Source organism: Aythya ferina, assembly GCF_964211825.1.
Source record: "Aythya ferina genome assembly, chromosome: 8".
NCBI classification, from domain to species: Eukaryota; Metazoa; Chordata; class Aves; order Anseriformes; family Anatidae; genus Aythya; species Aythya ferina.
Window position 1 is genome coordinate 31738095 of NC_140304.1, and position 22893 is coordinate 31760987.

At 41.5% G+C, this 22893-nt stretch overlaps 1 protein-coding gene across 12 annotated transcripts in view; it reads left to right on the top strand.

The window, feature by feature from the left end:
• Window positions 1-22789, top strand: part of LEPR (leptin receptor) — a 36742-nt gene extending 13953 nt beyond the window's left edge. For 3 of the 12 annotated variants that reach the window (XM_084527788.1, XM_084527785.1, XM_084527790.1), the window contains 14 exons: window positions 934-1079; window positions 1168-1312; window positions 3434-3730; window positions 3905-4022; window positions 6371-6570; window positions 8584-8732; window positions 8974-9133; window positions 9222-9304; window positions 9980-10196; window positions 11374-11556; window positions 12131-12226; window positions 12796-12904; window positions 13589-13664; window positions 18301-22789. In XM_084527788.1, the coding sequence (XP_084383914.1) occupies window positions 934-1079; window positions 1168-1312; window positions 3434-3730; window positions 3905-4022; window positions 6371-6570; window positions 8584-8732; window positions 8974-9133; window positions 9222-9304; window positions 9980-10196; window positions 11374-11556; window positions 12131-12226; window positions 12796-12904; window positions 13589-13664; window positions 18301-19116 (2795 nt within the window). In that variant the 3' untranslated portion in view covers window positions 19117-22789. Of the gene's footprint in view, window positions 1-933; window positions 1080-1167; window positions 1313-3433; window positions 3731-3904; window positions 4023-6370; window positions 6571-8583; window positions 8733-8973; window positions 9134-9221; window positions 9305-9979; window positions 10197-11373; window positions 11557-12130; window positions 12227-12795; window positions 12905-13588; window positions 13665-14280; window positions 17919-18300 lie in introns of those variants that run through there. The other 9 variants (XR_014695517.1, XR_014695518.1, XR_014695519.1 and 6 more) reach the window with 9 other exon arrangements.
• The last annotated feature ends 104 nt before the right edge of the window (window positions 22790-22893 follow it).

Here is a 22893-nt window from a genome sequence, read left to right on the forward strand (position 1 = left end):
AAAAAAGTCCTCTAATATTTAACCAAATGAAAACCCTACTGGCATAATGAATTTGATATGTGTTCCTCTCCAGTATGCACAGTTATTACAGACCTTGGCAAATTTTAAAAAGGTAGGGACTGTCAGCTGAGGGGGGAAAATAGAATTTTTGTAAACTTATTTCTGACTGATGTGCTTGGCAGACAGAACAAGTTAAAAGTCTCTGGGTGAGATAGTTTTGAAGATGAGAGGTTGCATATATGTCGTGTTGCTTTTAACTAATGCCACAGGAAAAAAATAAAAATTCAGAGTCGAGCCTGCCAGTGTTTAAAAATGATATTATTAAATTGTTCTGCTTAATGGAATATATTTGAAAAATGCATAATATTAGTATGTGCTCTGCCAAGATTTAGCTGAGTTAAAAATTATTTGGAAAATAAGACGCACAGAAGTGTGATGTAAAAGTTATATTTTTTTTTGTTTTAAAAGCTGTGAGCCTCCACCCACATCAGTATTTTCTGCTGGTCTTGAGTAAGTTAATTGCATTGGGATGGTATAGAGGATTTGGATTAGTAATAAAAAATAAGTTCTGATTTAGTATACTGCGTTTGTGCTGAAAATAATGGCAGTTGTTCAGTAAACTGAGTGAGTTTCCAGTAATACCACCTGCATGAGGTGACTTGAGCAAAGAAATCAAAGAATGGCCACTTCATATCTAGTCCAGCATTACTAGGTGCAGGCTCCTACTCCAGTGAGCCCCAGGGCAGCTGTGGGAGTACACTTCCCAGTAATATTACATGACATTGCTCTGTCACACGTTATCTGCAGAGCAACTCTTGAAAACCGAACTTAAAGAAAAGGCATGAAAGACAATCCAGAATTGGTAGGTCATTTACAGCCAGCAGTCACAGGCAGTGAGGTTAGCTGTAAACTTGTCAATTAATTTGTCTGCAGTAAAGCCTGAACCTCCTCTGAACCTGCACCTAGAAATGACAGAGAAAGGTGAAGTGAGGATCTGCTGGTCTGACCCCGTGCTGATGCCGTATCCCCTCCAGTACGAAGTGAACATCTCTGGAAACGCAGGTCCAAATGGCTGGCAGGTGAGTCAGCTCAGCTCTGTCCCTCTGCCTTTCCCTTTCTTTTCCCTAAATCGTTACGTAATAGTAATGGCTCCTGATAATCCACTAGGTGGTTCGAGTTGCTTTAAACACCTCACTGGCCATTGACAATTTGCTGCTTGATTCCTCCAATTTCGCTCAAGTGCGGTGCAAGAATCATTATGGTCCAGGGTTCTGGAGTGACTGGAGCACACCATATAATCTGAAATTGGGAGGTAGGTCATGTGCAGTCACCCTGAGTAGTAAGTAGGCTTTCAGAATACAATAGATTTTCCAGTTTGTTTTGTGAAATCTCTATGTGTGAGCATGTGTCCAGGGAGATGCACTACATTATGTGCATGATTTGGGCTGAAAATCCCTCTGGAAACTGTTTAACCTGCTGCTTCGCTTCTGATATAAATTTACCTGAGCTCCCACTCTTTGCTTTCCATAACATTTGCATGAAATGATTAATGCATGGCGACTGCACAGTCAGCTTCACGACACCTCCATATGTGCCCTGTTACTTGCTCACCAGGCACCTGTTCAGACCCAGCAGCTCTTTTTCTAAGGGCTTTTCTAAGGGCTTTTCCATTTCAAAGGACCGTGGTGTTTAAATTCTACTCGATTTTAAAAAACAAAACAAACAAAAAAAACCCACAATTTTTCTCTTAATGCTTTCTCTAACTTTTAGTTTAGCACGAGGCTCTGTAGCTGAAGTAAAAGTGCAGAATACAGATTAGGGTTTGTAGATTTAATGTAATCCATTTTGGTACCTAGATGTACACCTGGTAGCTGTAGGCAAAATAGTGTTCTCTCTCATGTGCACATACACTCTTATTTTCAGAAGAGGTTTCTGAGTGTGTTGAGAAACAAATATGTATGTAAAAGAGGTAGATACCATTAGATTTCTTTATTTTTTGTAATCCTGTTTGGGATATGCAATTGTATTAAACATACATCTCATCAGCAAAATAACCCCATTGTGATAAACCTGATGCAGCCTAGAGAGAGTAATTGCTTCACTGCAGGAGGCTCAAATTGACATATTTTCCCAATGGCCAATGTTGGGATGAGCCAGAGGAAGACCAGTGGAGTGTGCAGCGCAGCTGGTAGTTGTTAACAGGAATGCTGCCTTGAATTCAGGTGTGCACGTGACTGCCAGAAGAGCATATGCTGAAATCAAGCGGTTCCATGTTTGTACAGCTGACTAGTTTCATGTTCTGTTTTGTATTTAATAAGAAAGTCTCTGACAATGGCAGTATTTTAGGTCTTCTCAGCTGTCTAAGAGGGTCTGTGTTTTGGAAAAGTTCTGAAAATATCTGAGGTGGTTCCTGAACTACAAAAAGCAAACTTGGCCAATTAAGGAGTTTGATGCTGGCTTTGGGTCTCTGACAAGCTGTTCATTTTCAGGCAGTGTATAACACATGCAGCTTCCCAAAGTATTTGACTGATGGAGGCTGAACTTATGCATGTGTATGTGCTTTGCAAAATCAGTGTCTTTATGCCTAGGTGAATTGCTTATTGAATCACTGCTACCATTTGGTATCAACTACGTTGTTCAGATTGTAAAGCAATTTTTTAGAGTTTAATCTCCTGCTGACTTTAATAGGAGCAGGATTACTAACTATTGGAAAGCTTGATTTTTCTGTGCTTCTGAATAGCAAATCTCTCAAAGCCCATGTTCCAGTATTACAGAAATGGTTCAGCTAGCATACGCCTTCGACATCCTTTCAGGGTTCTGATAGGTGGATTTTTTTTTTCAAACCTACACACTGCTCTTCACTCAATTGGATCTTCTCTCACTTCTACCTCAGGACAGTTTTACAATTTTAAAATCTGTGGTGTATGCACTTTTGAGTTGTGCTACAGAAGCTAACTTTTTCTACGTACCAAGTACTTTTTGCAGCATTCAAATAAGATGATTTTTCAAAAGTGGATAAACACACTCATTTGGTTGGACCTGATGCCTTAAAAAAAAAGTGGGCTCAGTATGAAGTAGCAGTGTTGATCTAGTTTCCCATGATTTAATTTACAGGAGCCCATATGACTCTCTGTTTCACTTATGCTGCTGTGCATTGTTTTTCATTCTACTCCCCAGTGATTTTCTACTCACTTAATTCCTGTTTGCCTAGCGATATTAAAGATTATTTTTATCAGAATTTACAGACATCAGTTATAGAAGGAGACAGTCAACGGCCTATTTCTGCTCCTCTGCCCTGTAATGATTAATAATTATTAAGCTGGAAGAAGTAGGTGATTTAGAAATACAACTGGATAATACAATTTTCTATTGACATATATGTTTTGTTGTTGTTCTGATTCTAATCTCAATGGACTTTTTTCCTTCCTTGTAGCTGAAGTCTTGTACTTCCCTTCTAAGATACTGACCAGTGTTGGTTCTAATGTTTCATTTCATTGCATCTATAAAAACAAAACCAAGAACGTATTGTCAAGGAAGATTGTTTGGTGGCTGAACTTAGCAGAAGAAATCCCAGAAAGTCAGTATACGCTTGTGAATGATCGCGTAAGCAAAGTTACTCTTTTCAACTTGAAAGCAACAAAACCTAGAGGAAATTTCTTCTATAACGCATTGTACTGTTGTCATCAAAATAGGGAATGTCATCATAGATACGCTGAATTATATGTAGTAGGTAAGATTCCAGATGATTTTAAATTATAATTTTGGTGCATTTTAATAGTAAGGTTAGAATATTTCAGTCTTAAACTCTACCGAGCTTTTATCAAGTAGTTATGACTTGTAATGCATGTTTTCTGTATAAAGAAGTATATCTTTATTAATAAACATTTAATGTGTTTTTAATTAGATGTGAATATCAATATCAAATGTGAAACTGATGGGTACTTAACTAAAATGACTTGCAGATGGTCCACAAACCCAAACACTTTGCTCGTGGGGAGTTCCTTGCAGTTAAGATACTACAGGTGTGTATAGCTTTAAATGCACTCTTTGTTTGGAAAGTGCTACCCTGGAAATACTTTAACAGCAAAGAATTCTGAGTAGTTATAATTATGAAATGTGCACAGTTTCTGTAAGCTGGATTTTTCCTCAGCTGGGACTCCAGAGGCATTATTTTTCCAGAGCTTTATTTTTTTTTTTTTGTCTTTTGGACACACAAGAAAACTGGAGTGGGTTGCAGAAAAAAAAAAAAAAGCTTAAAAAAGACAAAATTGATTATTAAATCAGTGATATAATCATCTTCATTCATTCAATTAGTGCCTGTGAAAGTATTGCTTTACCATGAAATAAAAAGAATCCCTTTGAGTTACTAATACATTGAGTTTGAGAGTTTTCCTAAAATCATGCTAGTATTTATACAAACAAGACAGACAGACAGCCCGTCCTGAGGAATAATCTTTTGTTGTACTGGACTCTTTGCTGGACTAGTTATGCAAAAGTTTTGCCAAAATAAGCTTAAACCAGCCCTCAGAGCCTAATCCTTTGGAAAGCTGAGCTGTCTTTGCTAATGAAGGTGGGTTTAATTTTTGAAATATTATCGTACTGAGATGAATATTTCTCAGGATTTTGTGGACTAAAGCAATAACTGAAATGGTTGAGATTTCATGTGGAGACTTTTAGGGCAGGATTAGTGACTAACTGACTAGTAAGGTGGGTTTTGTTTTGACTGTCTTCACAAATATGAATGTAATGAGTGCACTGCTGGGCAGGGAGCCTGAAATAAACACTGTGCTGCTCTTGCCATGGTTTTTATTCTCACTTCTTCATTGTTCAGGTTCAGCTAAAAAAGGTGGCTTGGTGTTTTTTGAGTGCTACATGATAACCTGTCCGTTTGCTGCAGTGTTCATGCCTGATGAAACACTGAACAGTAACTGAACTGAAAATGCTTGCCAAATGATAGTATTTAATATGATTTTTCCTTCCGTCTGTTGGGTTGCTTTGTTTTGGTTGTTTGGGGTTTTTCTGAGTTGTGTTTGTGTCTGGTTCTGCTTTGTTAATACTAAGGTCTGAAAGATCAAATAAATAAATAACTAAAATTCATGGGGAACCCACATGAATGTAGTGACTACCAAAAAGTTTCAGGATAGGACTTATAAAGGTTTATAGCTATGAAAACAGCATCACCATTTGCATAGCATTCTCTTGCATATTGTGAACAAAAATACAAAATGAACGTCTACTAGCCTGAAACCTGCTAAAACAGTCATTAAAAAAAATAAAATTGTCCAAGCTTGATCATAGGAGACAAGGACAAATATACTGGAGTTGCGAGTGGTTGGTTAGATATAGACAAGTCCTCGGGATAAAGGTTAGAAATTAAATGCTTTGCGTTGACATCAGACACATCATATTTTCCAAGAGCATGCAGCTATTCTTCTTACTGATGTGATTACATTTTACAGATGAAATCCCATGCTCTGCAATAATGTGGTGTGCTAGCTTTGCATGTTGGTGTTTTGTTTTCATTGGCTTGTTACTACGTCTTCCTCTACAGTCAGTGCTGCCAACACTAACAGCACAGAAATGATCATCCTAGAAAAACAGAATGCTAAACGAAACCTTCAAAGCACCAGACAACTGTTTAATCAGTATTAGCTATGTTGACAGGAAGAGGAAGGATTCAGCTAAGTCTTAACTTTTGTGGTCCGGCTGAATAGCTAATACCCGATCTGGCCACTCTCACCATGAGTCTGAGCTTGCCCAAGCTTAGGAGAAATTTGGAAACTTGCCTTCCCAGCTCAGATAAAGTGTCACTGCCATTTTGTGCAGAGCCCGGGTCTCCTCTTCTGTGGCCAGTTGTGATACTGACCACATGTGGGAATTTAAAACCACCCTCTGGCATTGATACTCCTTTGGGATTTCAGTCTCCTGGAGACTTCCCTGTGTGGATCTGTTTGGGCGACTTTGCCCTGGCCATCAGGTGGTGTTTGAAAAGGCACTATGCCCAGCTGGAGGTCTGCCTTGTTAAGAAAAAACACTCCAGTAAAATGATTCATGAGTATTAGAGATGCCTGTACCTTTCTTTTTGTACCTCTTCACGTTGTTAGTCTGTTATCAAAAGATTTTGCACTGGGGAAAGGCTTCCACATCCTGCTGGTTTTTTCAGGTGAAGAGCCAGAGCTTTTAAGTCTGCATTCAGTGCAGACTTAGTTTGGATGGATCTTGAACTTATCATTGAAAAAAAAAAAAAGCAATGCACGTTTCCAGTGACACCATCTGTATTAATTGCCTTCTGAGTTCTATTGTACTGATGCCATGAGCAGCCTGTTGTTGCAGTGTATTAACTTAACGTTTTTTTTCCCCTCTTTTTAAGGAGCAAAATTTATTGTCCTAACTTTCCAAGTATCCCTCCAGAATCAGAGGTGAAAGAATGCCATTTACAGAGGAATCATTCTTATGAGTGCATATTTCAGCCTATTTTTCTTTTATCTGGATATACCCTGTGGATAGAGTTTAAGCACTCGCTAGGAACACTTGAGTCCTCACCAACTTGTGTCGTTCCAGCAGATGTGGGTAGGTCAAGATTTCTGCACGTCTTTCTTTGCTTGTGACCTTGGATTTCATACCTTATATGGTATAGATAAAGTACTTCTTAGCATTTTAAATGTATTACATTGTGGAAAGAACATAAAAACATAGGAGTTTCAGTGTCATCTTCTAAAAAACATTGGATTAAATGTTATTTCCATAGATTTTGCTTGGCACAGGAGCAGACTGTAGCTGCAGCTAGTACCTATGAAACATTCAGTTTTGCATGTTTGTCCTCAAGTGTTTTGCAAAGACGTCTACAGAAAAAAAGAGTATTTTAAAGATTATTTTAAAGATCAGTCTCATTTTTAAGATTCTTGATTAGCTAACTTTTCTCGTCTTCAGCTGGTTAAGGTTTTCTCCTATGAGGAGAGCCCAAGAGAGCTGGGACTGCTCAGCCTGAAAAAGAGAAGGCTCGGGGGATCTCAGTATCTGTAAATAACTGAAGGGAGGTGCAAAGCCTCAGCCCTACTGTGATTCTCTGGAGGCCGTGCTTTGATGCAGCGTAGTGCTACATGTGAATTACTTACATGCCTGCTCATTCCTGTTTAAAATCACAGGAACTGTTTATGTTCTTGCTTGCTTTTGCAAAGTTTATTTTGCAACACACGGAGCACTTAAATGTGTGTGAAAGCTAGAGGCAGAAACAGTGCTCGAGTGTTTTCAAACACTGCAAAATGTGCAAAGCAAGTCTTGTTGTCTGGTCCGTGAGTCAGAGCATTCGTTGGACTGTGTATTGCTTTGGACACAAATGTGAACATATGCAGAGAGAACACATTGCAGCTTTGGCTTTGTGTGACTTCTGCAAAAAAAAAATTGTTCTACATCCATCCCCAAAGAGGAAATCGCAGTTTCCCACCCAGAATTAGTGTTTGCAATAGATAAGTTCCTTCTGTCTTCTAGGTAGACCACAAAAGTGCTACATGTAATAAAGCAAAATAATATATATCTATTTGGGGGGCAGGGAGGGAGAAGTGTGCACATCATATAAATTAAACCAAAGTATGCTTTTCATTTCAAATTTTAAATAGAGGGAGCAAAAAATAAATTTATGGGAAGGAAATGAGAAGTTTAATGCATTTATAGCTAAGTGGGATATGGGATTTAGCATTTGATTATTGCTATTTTAGTGGCCTTGTGGTTTTCAGGGTTGCTTCTGTCTAGTTCAAAGAGGATTGTTTGGAGCCTTGAGCTTCAGAAATAAAAGTGGTGTAAGGGTTGGTGGGGGAAATCCTGCACTTTAGCTGCTCAGAAGATTTGCCAAAAAACCTGGAATTTGCCTGGATGGCTGTACTGTTAGACTGTGTCAGGGACTTATGTGCTTTGCAGGGTGTAAGAGGTTGGTAGGCTGTTTTCTTCTGGGGAGAGGTAGCGGCTTTATGTGATGCTGCCCAGTGAGGAGTGCTAGCAAGTGCAGGCCTTCAGCTGCAGCAGCCCACAGACCTTCAGGAGGCTGGTTTTCTCAAGTCATCCCTCCAAGGAAAAAGCAATGAATGGAATTGACCTACATTGGATGAAGGATGCTCTGTATTGTAGTAAAACAAAACCTATGCATTTTGGCCTTGTCCAGGATTTAAAGCTTATTTCAAGTTTTTCTTGTTTTTTTCCTCCATCACCAGCTCAGTGGTCAAAACAAATTTATTCTAACTTGGCTTTGTTAACAAACTGTACAATTCTGGAAAATAAAACCTTCACGTAAAATCTTCATTAATGTTTCTATAAACCTGAATTGTCCATGTCCTTTATAAGATCTGCCTTTTGGGGTCACACAGGCTTCTACTTTGTACACTGGGGCACCCTATTAGTGGCGGGCTACATCTTTTGTATTAGTCTCAGATGAAGTGTTGTGTTTGCTTCATGATCCAACTTTACGTGGAGTAGTAGAGGCCGTGGTGTTACTTTCCACCCTTAGGAAGGAAGAAGGTAGACCACAATGACTTGATTTAGTGAGAAATGTCAGTGCAGTTATTAGTATTTTTTTTTCTTTCAATTTTCCAGTGAAGCCACTTCCTCCCTCTGACATTAAAGCAGAAATCACCAGAAATGATGGGCTGCTGAATGTGAGCTGGACAAACCCTGTGTTTACCAATGATGATCTAAAATTTCAGATTCAATATGCTGAGAAGAGGGAAGAACTAACATGGGAGGTACTGTTTTCTGAAAATTTGCATTGAAGTGTGAATTGTTGCAGTGTCACTTAGGGTGTCAGCTAGGCTTTATGGAGTTTGTTTTGTGCAGTGAATCACAGTTCTAACACGTGCATTATCTAGCAAATAAATGTGACTGAGTAGGCTACTTCTCACTGGATTTATTTTCAGGAGTTTTGATTGTAACAAATGCCTAAACAACCTTTTGTTCTTACTCTGAATATTTTTCCTTCTGTTACAGCTGTATGAAGTTTCAAATTTGCCGACGAGATCTGCTATGATAAAGGTTCAGAAACTCTGTGTTGAGTATGTTGTTCAGGTCCGCTGCAGAGCACTGGATGGTTTAGGTTACTGGAGCAACTGGAGCAGATCAGCTTATGCAGCTGTGAGAGATATCAAAGGTATGTGTGATTTCATAGCATGCTCTGATGCTTGGTGCAGTTTCAGACTCAGATGTGACGCTGTTCTTTCAAAACTGTCATCTTGCAGCTCCCTTACAAGGCCCTGAGTTTTGGAGAGTTATTGTTCAAGATCCAGCAAGGAGGCAGAAAAATGTTACCCTCCTGTGGAAGGTGAGAACACTTAGGTTTTGGTCTTTCATTTTGGAAGATGCACGACCCAAAAGCATTGGTAGAATTACAAAACTGATAAGCACGTGCTTCCCAGCCCTGAGAGGCAAACTGGGGTGGTCACTGCAGATGGGACTTGGTACGCAGTGTGCTTGCACGCTTTGGCTGCCAAGTTCTGCTAACCAAGTTCTCTGAGCAGGATGTGCCACTGAGTCCTAGACAGCTGCCTGTTCAAACACCTCAGCAATGGCATGTAAACTGGGCAAAGCTGTGTTAAAAGGTTAACGCAGGATAGAGGGGAAAAAGTACATCAGTGACTGGCCACTCCTGTTTGTATGTGCTGCGATGTTAGGTGTGCAAACAGTCATCTTTTTTTTTTTTTTCAGTCCTGGAAAATGCTAACATTAAATTGTGACCTGTTACAGGAGTCTGAAAGTTTTTTATTTCCTTGTATTCCCCCCCCCCTTCAGTGGAAAGATAGCAAGTAAGGGTGCCAGGTTTCAGATAGAGAAGTCTTTAAATGGACTACAGAGTCTTTGCTAAAATAGATGGTCTTTAAAATATCTTTCTTGGGTCATGTTTTCTTAAAAATCTTCAAAACCAACACCTTTTGCCCAAATAATGTTTCCTTTTGAAATCAAAGACTGGGAAATCAATTAATGCTGATGTTTGTTGCAGCCACTGATGAAGAATCACTCACTGTGCAGTGTGAGCCGATACATTATAAAGCATCAGACATCAGAGAACACCACGTGGTCAGAATATGTCGATAAAGGCACTACCTGGTTATTTCCATGGACTGAACGCACACATACCATTACTGTTTTAGCCATGAATTCAATTGGAGTTTCTTCAAGGAATTTTAATTTAACTCTATCACAGCAATTGAGCACAGGTAAGAACACCAGTTGGTTACCATTTTGCGATGTGGAATATGTTAGGAATCCTTGTGGTGCTTTTGGGCAAAGCTTTCTTTGAAATAAAAATCCCTTTGTTAAAAGAAAAAACATGATGTGTTCATCTGTATTATGGGAATCAGATTCTGTATCTCACCAGCAGAGCTATTTGAAAAATGAAATTTCTATCACGTGAAAATTGTAATGAACTTTAGATTGGGGAAAAAAGTTGTCCTTGACAGTTGTCCTTCACTGACAGAATCTAAAGTAATTGATCAAATAAAAATGAAATCATACTGCAAAACTGATCTTCCATCTTCTTTGTCCTGGGAACACCCAGCATTCCTGCTAGGGAATGTTTTGTTGTTTCCAAAATGAAATGTGGTCTAATTTCTCCGGCTGCTCACCTGACAGGGTGCCAGAGTGCATAGTTCTCAGAGGTTTGGCTTTTCTCCCTGGGCAGCCTTTTCATCGGTTCAGCTGCATTCTGCTTTATTAATAAAATAAAGGCTATCGGTTCTGACAATTTCAACTGTGTAACATTCATATGCAAATGTATAATGTGGGAAACGTTACTGCAGTCTATTCATAGAACTTTACTGCTGCAATGCAATTTTAGAAGCATTTTTATAGGTAAAATTCTTTCTGGTACTGTGCATAAGGATGTTCTGGAAAGCCTGTACTTGGTAGCAGATGTAAGGGGAAGCATTTGTCTGCCTGGACTGTGATCTGGGTATGTTACTTAGAGAGATTTATTGGGATTTAGCTTACAGGCTCCCAGTGTGTGTTTTACCAGCTAAATGTTGACAGTCCATTTGTTGATAATTTCTTAGCTAAGGACTGATAATTAAGGAGGTGCATGTAAGAACCAGGCTGTTTGTTTAATGTTTGTTAAGAAACTTGTTCTATTTAGTGTTTGGGATTAGTTGGTTGAAGCCAGTGAAGCGTGGTTTACAGAGAATTAAGTTTGTTTATGTGAACTAAGGATCAAGCTCTATTGTATAAAGATAAAAACAAACAAACAGAAACACTAAACAAACAAAAAACTAAAGTAGTAAATAATGAAGATCCAAAACTGTCATACATTTTACAGTATACACCTCTCCTGCTAAGCCAGGTCTCATCTCACCTGTCAGAGTTCACGTAATTCACTCTTTTTTGTCCTTGTTTTGTCAGTGAATGCAGTGCAGTCACTCATTGCTTACCCAGTGAACAGCACCTGTGTGATTTTGACTTGGACGCTTTCACCTCACACATATGTGATAACATCTTTTGTTATTGAATGGAAAAACCTTAACAAAGAAGAGGAGATGAAATGGGTGCGAGTTCCTCCGAATACTAGCAAATATTATATTTATGGTGAGTGTGTACTTGAAAATGTAATGCGTTATGTTGTTATTGAATAGAAGAGTGTAGCATTTTTCTGAGCTTTCAAATTCCTTCCCCCATCTCTGTTTCTGATTTATATTTTTTATGGTAAGGAACAGTAGAACAATTTTTAATTATCATTAGTGGACTGACTGTAAAGGACTGACTGTTGCATTCATAATCCAGGTTGACAAAGAATGAAGCTCAGGTGTATGTTCATTTTTTGGCAATACGATAAAATTAGTTCTGGAATACTGACCATACCAGCTAATTATGTAAGTTAATATGTGTTAATTCCATCTGCATTTTTGGTTTTAATCTTAGAAAATTGTGTAATAGTTGCATAAAAGCGTTAACTCCATGGAAAAAAATAATGCTAGATTATGCAGTAAAGATTATTAGTTTTAATCTTTTGATATTAAAGTGCATATCTATAAAAGATGGCTTTTGTTGTGCCCCCTCTGGGCTGGTCTGAACTCTGATATGTGACCAGAGCCTCTCTGGAGGTCATTGTTTAATAGCAGGATAATAGTTTTGATTCAAAAGGCTGACTTCTTCTTTCCAGATCACTTTATTCTAATTGAGAAGTACCACTTCAGCCTGTACCCCGTGTTTGCTGGAGGAGTTGGCAAATCCAAAGCGACAGATCGATTTACCAAAGGTGACTTACAGCATTTTTCTCCATGTTGTTTATGAAATAGGAGCTTGATTGTAAAAGTTAAATATAAATGGAAGAAGTCTGTAGCTTATCAGAAGAAACTCAGTAATAGGGTAATTTTAATACATCTATAAAGTGCTCGAGATTTCAGTTGTTTTAATTTGAAAACTGTGTGAAGTTAATTGAGTGAGGGAGGCAACTGAATTCCCACCAACCTGGCTTAATAGCTGAGATCCTAGGTCTCTGTGATTCTTCATTCTCCAATTATGGGCTATTCTCTTATGTGCTCTGATTTCATTTTCCAATAACAAGGGAGCACTGGGGACCTTCTCCAGAGATGGAGAAGTCACCTCAGGATTTAAAATAATTCCTTCCCTTTTGTCTGTTTGTTCTCAAGGTAAAAGTTCATTGATCTGCAATAAAACTTGATAAAGCCTTTTTCTGGGGGAGGAGGGAGAGGGGGACGGGGGACGTAAGCTGTTGCTTCTACTGTTTATATAAGTGTTTGTTATTTCCCATTTACAAACTTTTCAGACAAATTATTTTTCCTGCATTATCTGCATCCCTTTTAGTTCCAGATGGATATGAAAATCAGAATAATGCTAGCCTCTATATGGTTCTGCCAATAGTTGTTTCAACCTTGGTTTTGTTGCTTGGAGCATTGCTGATTTCACACCAAAGGTAAGTTCATTTTTATATAAAAGTCACAGAAGGCCTTTAGAAGGTGATGCAGCTTAGCTGTATGTCTGCAGAACTGGTGGCCAGCGTCTTTCTGGGGAAAGCTAGGAATTATTTTTATCATTTGTACTTCTGAGATGTACTGAAAGGCAGTGGACTCTGGAATATAGGACCAAGAATTTAAATGTCTCAAGTGCACAGGCTTGTTACCTTGTAAAAGTCAGACCTTTCAGGGCTGGTGTCCTCAAAGTAAGGTGATGATCAGTGCTGTTCTTTTTCACTGGGAAATAGCACTTCAGCCTGTACCACACACTGCTTACTTTTGCAGTGTTTTGTGAACAAGCTAATGAGTGTCAAGTGCTTTGAAGCACTGTGTGTCCCAGATTTAATTGTCATTACAAATAAAGCCAATTAAAAAAAAATATATCCATCTGAGTTTTGTGGAATGTGGGTTGGGGTCTTACTCAGCAAAGACTGCCTGTACATTTTATGACTTACAAAACTGCCATATGGTATTTCACTTTGATATTTTTCTATTGAATTTTGACCATCTAGAATATGTGAAATGATTGTTTCCTTGTCATAGCATTCTAGATAAATAAAATTGCACATATTCCTTTTCTGATAGGGCAAAAATGCATTATGTATGAGAACAGTACCAACTCCAGAATTTACCTAATATTTCAGAATGAAGAAACTGTTTTGGGAAGATGTTCCAAACCCCAAGAATTGCTCCTGGGCACAAGGAGTTAATTTTCAGAAGGTATGCATTTCCCTGGTGATGCTTCTTCCCCCACCCTGTGGGTCAGGCTGCTCTTTGCTCACTACTGAACTCTGAGTATTGGGTAGACCAAAACCTACCTGAATTACTTAAATGAAGCTACCTGGAGCCTCTGAAATTAGTAATGCAGCAGACCTTTCATTTGTAGAAATGGGCTAGGACCAGAGACCAGTATCTCTCTTGAATGCGGGGTGTTTAAATTTCAGGGCTATTAGCAAATCAGTTGTAGAATCAGAGTGTGCCCCATAGGTGGAATGCTCATTTATCTCAGTGAGTGCCACATTTGCATCAATGGCCATATTTTTTTGCTGGGGTAAACCCTCTCTCCATTCAGCACATGAACCGAGCTGTGATGTGATGAGCCGTGGCAGGTAAGAGCCGTTACATGGACTTAGCCAGTTTGCAGCACAAAACGAAGTTTCTCACAGTCTTACAGGTTGACAATGGGTAGTTGCTGAAACAATCTAAATCCAGGCCTGTTTCTACTAAAAGAAAGAGCACTTCATGACAGAGGATTTTTTTTTCCAGGTATTTAACTTGCATTCCCAGTGAAGGTTTCTTTTCTCATCTGTTATTTTATTCCATTTCATTTAAACAGAGAATGGACATTCTTTGAAGTCTAATCATGGTCACTGCCTGCAGAACCATTGGGCCAGCTCCCAGGCTTCCTATACAGAATTGTTAGAAGATTTTTCTATTCATATTCAGAAGACAGGAAAAAGATACAATACAATGCTGATTTGCTTAAATATAATCAATCCTGGAAGTAGCTCTGTCAAAAATCTAAAATACCCTTACAAAAATTAGGAGTAAGTGCCATGTTACAGATCAAAAGATGGTTTGTCACTTGCGTAGGCAGAAACACTTTAGATTTGGTGTTTTTAGTGCCCTGCTGACTAAGGCTGTGACTTGCAACAGGCTTGATGCTTTCAAGCCCTGGCCGTCAAAAGGAGTTGAAAGAGCCCAGCCTTTCCCAGGATGCAGCCGTGGAAGCAGAGATATCAGACAGGTTTGGGATTTATCCAGTTGAAAGCAGGATCTGTCTAGCAACTGGCTTCACATTAAGGTGTTTTTGTTGTTGATTTTGTTTTTCTAATAAAATATTTGTTTGTTCTAGTTGAGAGCTAGCTTGGGAGTTTCCACTGACTGCAGGCACGTCGAGGTGATCAGATCTTGTATTTGCACAAGTACAGGGCTCTCCTGTTAAGGTCTTTGGAAATTATATATGTATCTGGGTGCAGCAGGAACTCAGAGAATGCAGAAACTGTGCATTGTGCCTTGCTTGATTTTTCCTGGGAATTCCAGTATGCATGCTGTTTGTATGGCTTCTTCGTTCATTATCATTTAAACATTTAAATGTCAGTGCAGCTGCCTGAGTAATCTCTGACGCTACATCTGTGTTGGGGAAGATGCAGTCATGGTCTGAGGATGACTGGGTGTTCTTCAGCCTTGCAGCAGCAGTCACAGTGGCTGGTGGTAGCAGAGCCTGTGCCTCTTGGTTTGGTCTAGAAAGCAAAGTGTGCTGTCCTCGTGCAGTTTGTTAAATCCCAGGCCGGGCTGACGTGTCTGCTTCCATGGCTGCATCCTGGGAGGGGATGGGCTCTTTGAACAAAGAGCTGTGAGCTGCAGGAGTCTCAGTTGCACCAGCACACCTGTATTTGTCTGTTTCATCTTTTCATCTGTAGCGACAGAAGCTCGAGACAATCCCTGTTATTCCAGATTGCAAAGGGGTATGGAATTTGCACGGTGGATTTGACACATTGGAAATGATTCTCCTCACCAACTGCTAGAGCTGAAATAAGTGTGTCGAAGTTGATGATGTTTTTAACTAGGAGGGGAATGTCATGCCCACGCTGACACCCTGGTGATACTGCTCCGTATTCATATGCCTTGTTCCATAATTAATTGGAAAGAAACGATGCATGCAAGTATGAAAGAAATGGAAGTTTGACATGATTTTTGACAGCTTGTTAGCAAAAAAAAAAAAAAAAAAAAAAAAAGCATGCCTCTTTGGTACGTTGAACTAATCTTACTGGAAAATATTGCTTAATGTTAATTGCACTGAAGGGATAGTGCCTGTCCCCAGATGAGCATGATCACCTCTCGCTAGTTTCCTGATGTCCAGGGCTGAAACACGTTCCTCAAAGCAGTGTGTTTAGGGTCAAATTCTGCGTTTGTATGTATGCATGCAATTTCTACTAGCAAAAGCAGTGCCCAGGACTGGCGTGGTATTTTTCCCTCCCTGTAATAACCATTGATTACACAAACAGCCTGCATACCACTACTGGGAAGTTCTGATGCCTTTCTGAAGGCATCTGCTGCGGAACACATTTTGTCTTGGTCCGTAGCCACACTAAATCCTGCAGGCAACATCTGAGCATTACTTTGTGTGCTTAATGCAGCATGCTGGGATAGGGTGCTCCTGAACTGCATTTACAGAGCATTCCTTTATTGGGATTGTGTTGCTTACGGTAGCAAGAGATTAAAATCACAATTTAAAACAGGCAAATCTTACATCTAGACTCAGTCTTGTGAGCCTTTACGTAACGTCAGAACCATGAAAAGTTCTGTTACTTGCTTAGTGAGATAAACAAAGTTTTAGTGCCTACTGTTGTAGATCACTAAAGCACAAGTACGCGTGCTTTCCAAGAAAATGCATGTAAATCCTTCAAAGAACGATGCATATCTAAATTACCCTACTAAGTCCACGGGGTTACTTGCAGCATGTGAAGCTAAAAGCCTGTACAGTCACAATCTGGTCTTGATGGAATTAGGCCAACAGCATATTTTGCTGTGTCTGTGTTTAGCAACTAGAGTGCAAAATATTTTCGACTTGAACCTGTCTCAGGCGTGATAACTGGCGTACAGAGATAGTCTGCTGGGTGTGAGAGCTCCTGACAAGGCTGTGACAAGTGCAAGGTAAAACCTAGACTGACCAGGAGGGCAAAACACAACATTGCTTGAAATTCCTTCTTTGTTCGGATCCCGTTTCATCTGGTCAGCAGAGTTTGGGAACTGGTGACCTGGGACTCTGATTTTCATCCTGAGTTTTACAGAACTGCTCTGGCTGTTGTTGAACACAGTTTGTGCCCAGGTTATACCATACCTGTGTATACTGTGGAAATCCATCCCTGTTCACCCAGCTTACTCTGTAATTCTTGATGTGCTGTGGTTTTGTTTTGTACCTGTCTTGGAACGCGATTTAATCTCTGCAGGCAATACTATTGACGTGCTTTCTGTGGTGCCTACATGCATTTATAAGAACACCTACTGGAGGTGGGGGTGAAGAGGGAAGCAGGTTTTGGAAGGAAATAAACCATCCCTGCTCAGGACGGACCAGCTGCTGGTGGCAGGAGGGCTGTGTGGTAGTCAGGTTGTTCCAAAATTGCTGGCTGGCCTCTGTCTCCTGTTGGAAAATGCCACTGGGGCAGTGTCCCCTGCCCGGACCACTTGTCTGCTGGACACAGCAGTGCCTGTGCGAGTCCCTAGCAAGCTGGTGAGGGAGCAGGGAGCTGCCAGTGGGCAACGTAAGCTAGGGTTAGTACAGCTTGATTCACGCAGCATCATAGCACCCCACAGCTCCTTTCAATAGCTGGCCAGTTTTCTGTGTGCTTCCTGACACGATCCGAAGCCTGGGAGATGCCAATTTGGGAAGGTGATGGGCTCGTGTGGGCAAGGACCAGAGCTGGTGGAAACCTGCTCACAGGCTTTGCCACACGAGGGCATTGTCACTGCTGGGAGCTAGGCTGAGATAGCAGCCCGAGCCGTGGAAGTTAGTACTCCCTTCTATAATTGTATACCAGCCTAAGTATTTTGACACGTTCCTGGTTGTTTTGGCAGCTTTCCTGCTGTAAAATATGGTTTGCTAATATACACAAAATCTGTTTTTATCTATTTGTTTTGTCTTGAATTCCTTAGGAAATACATGGTTCTTCAAGTGACTTTTCCTTTGTAGCTAGGAGTTCCTGTTCTGTTCAGTTCACGCTGTTGTGTATTTTACATGTACATACATTAGGTAGTAGCAAAGCACACATTTCTCCAAAATAAACGTGTTTCTCTTCGTGCAGTTCAGACGCAGAGCTGTTACTTAGATGGGAATGCTCTAAAAACGCTACAGAAAGACTGAGTTTGACCCCAAATAATACAATCCTAGCAGAAAAAGTTACTTTAGTTGGCATGTGTATGACTTAAGACCATTTGTTTATACAGCCTCAATAAAAAGCCAAGAAAATCTAAGGGTATAAGATCTTTGTCTTGCAAAGCACTCACGTGTGTTTTTAACAGTATGTGCATGTTTATTAATGTCAAAACGTTTGGGACCACTCAGCTGCTTGTATTTCAGCTTAAACCACACACTGTCCTGGCTGGAGGACTGGGTGCTTCACAGCACGCTTGCTTTGCAGCACTTGCCACACGAAGAGGTTCTCACTTGGTCTTTCCCCTCAGTCTTCACCGAGACACAAACATAAAGAAAAGAGGAAATGTGTTTTAGGGGATTTTCAATATGTTCTTACTAAAACTATGGAGGTTTTGTCTGTGGTTCTTAAGATCAGTAACTTCGTACTGAACTAAAGCTATTAAATAGTAGATGAACATTAAAATCTATCTTTTCTTCTAGCCTGAAACTTTTGAGCACCTTTTTATCAAGCACCCCGAAGCAATGTCATTTGAGCCTCTTCTTCTGGAACCAGAAATAGTGCTGGAAGACATCAGTGTTACCAAAGTGTTGAAACAAGAGGATACACAAGATTTTTTAGTAATCAATTCCATGTTTACAAAAATCCAAGACTCTGAGCACGACTCTGCTTGTTCTAGCAGCCATTTCACTAGCAGCAGCTTCTCTGAGAGCTTTCACAATGAGCAAATCGCTGGAGAAATCACGAGGCAGTCCGACATAAAATATGCTACTATTATCAGCAACTCCAGATCCGGGGGGCTTTATGAAGAGAAGAAGAATCTCAGAAGTTGCTTTGAGAGGTGCTTCTTGGCCGAAGATTCCTCAGTTGCAGGTGCTTTCTCAAGTAGCTCTTGGGAGGTGGGAAACCAGGCTTTCCTCCTGCTGCCTGATCAGCCTGGCAGTCGGCCCAGCAAGACTCTTTCCCTTTCCCTGATTTCTTCAGAGGGGTTTTCAGAGCCTTCAGATCAGGATGACACCTTCCCAGATGGAGGCAGTCCTGAGCGAAGCCTCTATTACCTGGGGATAGCAGCACTTGAGAAAAGAGAGAGTGACATTTTTTTAACGGAGAGTTCCGGAGTGATGTGTCAGTTCCACGCAGCTGATCTGCTCAGAGACGTGGGGTTCCTTGGGAACACGCCTCCTAGCTTAAACACATTTATCCAAAGTGGCTTTAACTACAAAGCCATTGTGCCCTACATGCCTCAGTTCCAGATGCCTGCTGCCAAGGTGCAAGACGCCACAGAGAACAGCTCTTAAGTCATCACACCATAACTCGGTACTCGTCGTGGCTTTTTAGGTGTTGATATGTTCCCCCGTTTTTCCCTCTCCTGACTTATTTCAGGAGCTCTCCTGGTTGGAAGTTGTGTGACTAATCCTGCATTTGAGTCCCAGGATTTCAGCAGGAAGAAAATTCTGCTTCTTGACCTAAGTTTCACACGAGGGGCCTTCCTTTATATCTTTGATATATAAATATAAGTAATTAGCCACTGGTGCCAAATAGTTTCCTCCTGTTACACGCACATCCGAGCACCTCGGTGCAGAGGTGCCCTTGCAGTTGGGCTTTGTGCCATGGGATTTCAGGTGGGGACTGGCTGCAACCCAAAGACAGTTCTCAGCCCCCAGGCTCCGTGCTGTGGGCTGTGGGCAGCTTTGGCAGCCCTCGGGAGCTCTACCTGGTGCTGCTCCCGTGGCTCCTGTGCGGGCAGAGCACAGCAGCCCCGGCTGGGTGGCCTCAGCGTGTGGCAGGAGCCTTCCTCCAGCTGGGAGAGGCAGAGGAGGTGGGTGTGGAGGTCCCCAAACACTGTTCAGTGGCTGGGAATTGCCATTGTTCGTGTCCCGAATAAACGCAGCTCTGGTTTCATTCATTTAAAAAAAAATAAAAAAAATCTCTATTTAACATGTTGGCCAACAGCACTGAAAGAGCTTGCTCTTGCTCTTGGTTTTGTTGGGGAGTCCAAGGACGAGACAAAGGAGTGGCTTAAAGCGTAGCATTAAAGGGCATATTGCAACAGAAGGTGCCCACGTTTTGTCTTGGGGGGAGAAACTCGGATGTGTACAAACTCGGGTACTGTACAAATACCAGTGGCTTTGTTTGTTTTTCTCCAAAATCCCGATGTTTTGATTGCTTTGCTGGCACCTGCATTTAATTGAGCCTGTGAGTACGCAGATGGTCCACAAGAAAAAGCAGTGGGAATCCTGCCCTTCAGTGGCTGAAAGGGAGGCCGTGACCAGCGGAGGCAAACTTGGGGCTGGTTTTACCTTGTCTCTTTTTCAGTAAGATGAAAATGTTCAGCAGCAGCGTCAAAGAGCTGTAAGAAGGGCTGTGAGGGCAGAGGCATGTGCTGAGCACCCACGTTGTTGTTGACCATGAGGTTCTAGTACAAAGGGTATTGTGGTAAAACTAACATCTCTTCCAAACTTATTTTTCTAAGAACCACAGTAAAAAAGGCAGTAATTTGATCCAAGAATCCTGTATTTTTGATCTGCAGGGAGCTAGCCTGGCTCCACGGACATGAAGTCAGTTCAGGAGCCGTGCTCCACTCAGCTTTGGCTAGGAGGAGAATCAGATCGTGCATCCCAGCTGTGTTTGTAGGTAAACAAAACCACACACTTGGAAGCCAAATACATTTTTTCTATCTCATAGCTAATAAATATTTTTGTATACGTACTTTTTCAAAGAGCTATTTTGAAAAGCTAAGAAGGATGAAAACACTGTGTATTCCAGAGCTAAATTGCTGTAAAACTTACTTGGGGAATTAAAAACAAAAGGGCAAAATTCAGCAACAGTAGTAAATAGTAGAAGTGTGGAGATATTTTAATGTATTAGTGATAAGAAATCCGATGGGGCAGAAGGGACCAAAGCAAGTTATATAGTTGCACTTTAAATTTAAGATAGGGTTTAAAAACAACAACAAAAAACCCACAACTTGTTCTCAAACAAGCTGCTAGCCTGGCTCTTGCTGGGTGTCTGTTTCTGAATGCTGACATGACACAGGCCTGATGTGATTGTTCAGAAAAAGGGGGTGTGCGGGGAGGTAGCTGACCAAAATTTGTCACTTGGAAGAGCAACTGGAGCTGCAGGGATGAGCCCAGAGTCTTGAAAGGGCTCCTGTAGGGCTGGGCAGCCTTGTCGCAGGTCCCGTACCTGCTGCTGCTCTGCTGGAGTGAGCCGTGCTTCTGCAGCCAGCAGCAGGAGAACGCTAAACCACAGCTCCTCTGAAGAAAAACCCACTTCGACCGCTGTGTGGATGTGACACAGCACAGCCTGCGGGGCCTGGGAGCTGCCCGCCAAACCCGACATCCCCTGGGCACACGAAGCTGCAGCCAGGCACCTCCACAGGGACCCCTCGTGCGCTCCTTCAGAATCGGGGGTGGGAAACCTCCATTCTCGCCCATCAACCTCGTGCAGCTCCATAAACTGGGATGATAAACGCATGGTTCATCACGGAGCGTGGGTTCCTTCAGTTATTGTGTCCTGCAAAGTTGTCTGGTTGCATCTGAAGATCTTTCTTGAGAAATGAAAAACCGACACTGATTTTATCACTGAGTGCTCAGGGTGAGTCCCCATCCAGTAACTGCTGGGACGGGAGCACCCGTAAGCATGGGAGTGATCCAAAGAGCGAGTCCAGGAGGGTTTTCCTGGGCTGCAGTACATGGGAAAAGGCAGGAGTTAAATCCTGCCCCCTCCATGCAGGGCTCTGATGTGGCTCAGAGCTATCAAGCAGGAATTTGATCCCGCTCTTCACCTTTCTTCACTTCTGTATGAGGCCCAAGCCTGCGTGTCCTGCATCCCCCAGCTCTGCCCGTGGGCAGCTACAGCTACAGCTGCCTTTTCTCAGCGTCATTTTTCCCCCTGTTTTAGGTCAATTTACTCATTACCAAAGCTGAGTGCCTTCCGTGCCACATCAGGTAACGTTTTATTCCACGTTTACAGCAGTCTACTTTTTTCGCAGGGCAGCCCTGCCCTTGCTTTATGCGGGAGCAAATCTCGTTTGCTTATTCCTGGGGGTGACAGAGATGGGCAGGTGTCAGAGCACGGCTGTTTCCTCATTTCAGAGGGCTGTTCCCATGGCAGACAGCCCTCCTGCTTTCCCTCAGCGGCTTTGTGCCAGGCCCTTGGTCTGCAAACCGGGGCTGGATCTTGGCTGTTGCCTCCCTGCAGCACGGCGAGGGAAGGGAGATGCCACAGAAACGCGTTTCGGATATCCCAGGGGCACGGCACCACCACGCACCCCGGCCTTGGCTGCACGTTTCTGCCCTAGCAGTGAACTCGTTAATGCTTTCCTATGAACACACCTATGCCTTGGCTACAAATAACTCCGTGTTATCCCCCTCTTCTACCAGTGCTAGTAAATTGGTCATTTTGCAGACATTTTTCTTTTACATTTTTTGCCATGGCTCTGTGGCAAGGAAAGGCCTTTTCGGTTTAAACAGGAAAAGCAATTAGGAGGATCCATGTGCAGCTTCAGAAGTACACATTAAGCCCTAATATTAACCTCCTGCAAATTAATTTTGAAGAGCATTCAAGAGTCTAGCTCATTTATCTAAGAAAATTAATGTTTTGCTATTTCTTTTACAGGTCATTTGCAGCTAAAGTTAACTGCCCGTTTTTTTTTTTAGCGCGACTGATGTGTGAAGCAGCAAGAAATTGTTTTCCCCATTTTGTACATTTGTTGGTCTGTCTTTGAGTCATTGACCTGTCTAATCAGCCTTGGATTTGAAAGTCTGCAGTAAAATGGGTTCTGCGTTTTTCTTTTCTTCTTGCATAAACTGGGAACTAATTTCTTTTCCAAATGCGGCGTTCACTTCTGGAACATTTGCAGTAATCATTTCCCACTGGTGAGAATATAACTCGAAACACCACCTTCCAACAGCGTCAGAAGAATTTTGTAATTATTTTTGTGAATAAAATGTTTGTTGTAGATGTTAACTCTGAGTTTGTCTGTCTGAGTTTCCAGAGGCTTTGTGTGCGAGGGGCGGTAATGCTCCTGCCGGTGGGCTCCCATGGGTGAGCCTGGTCTCCGAGCTGTTATT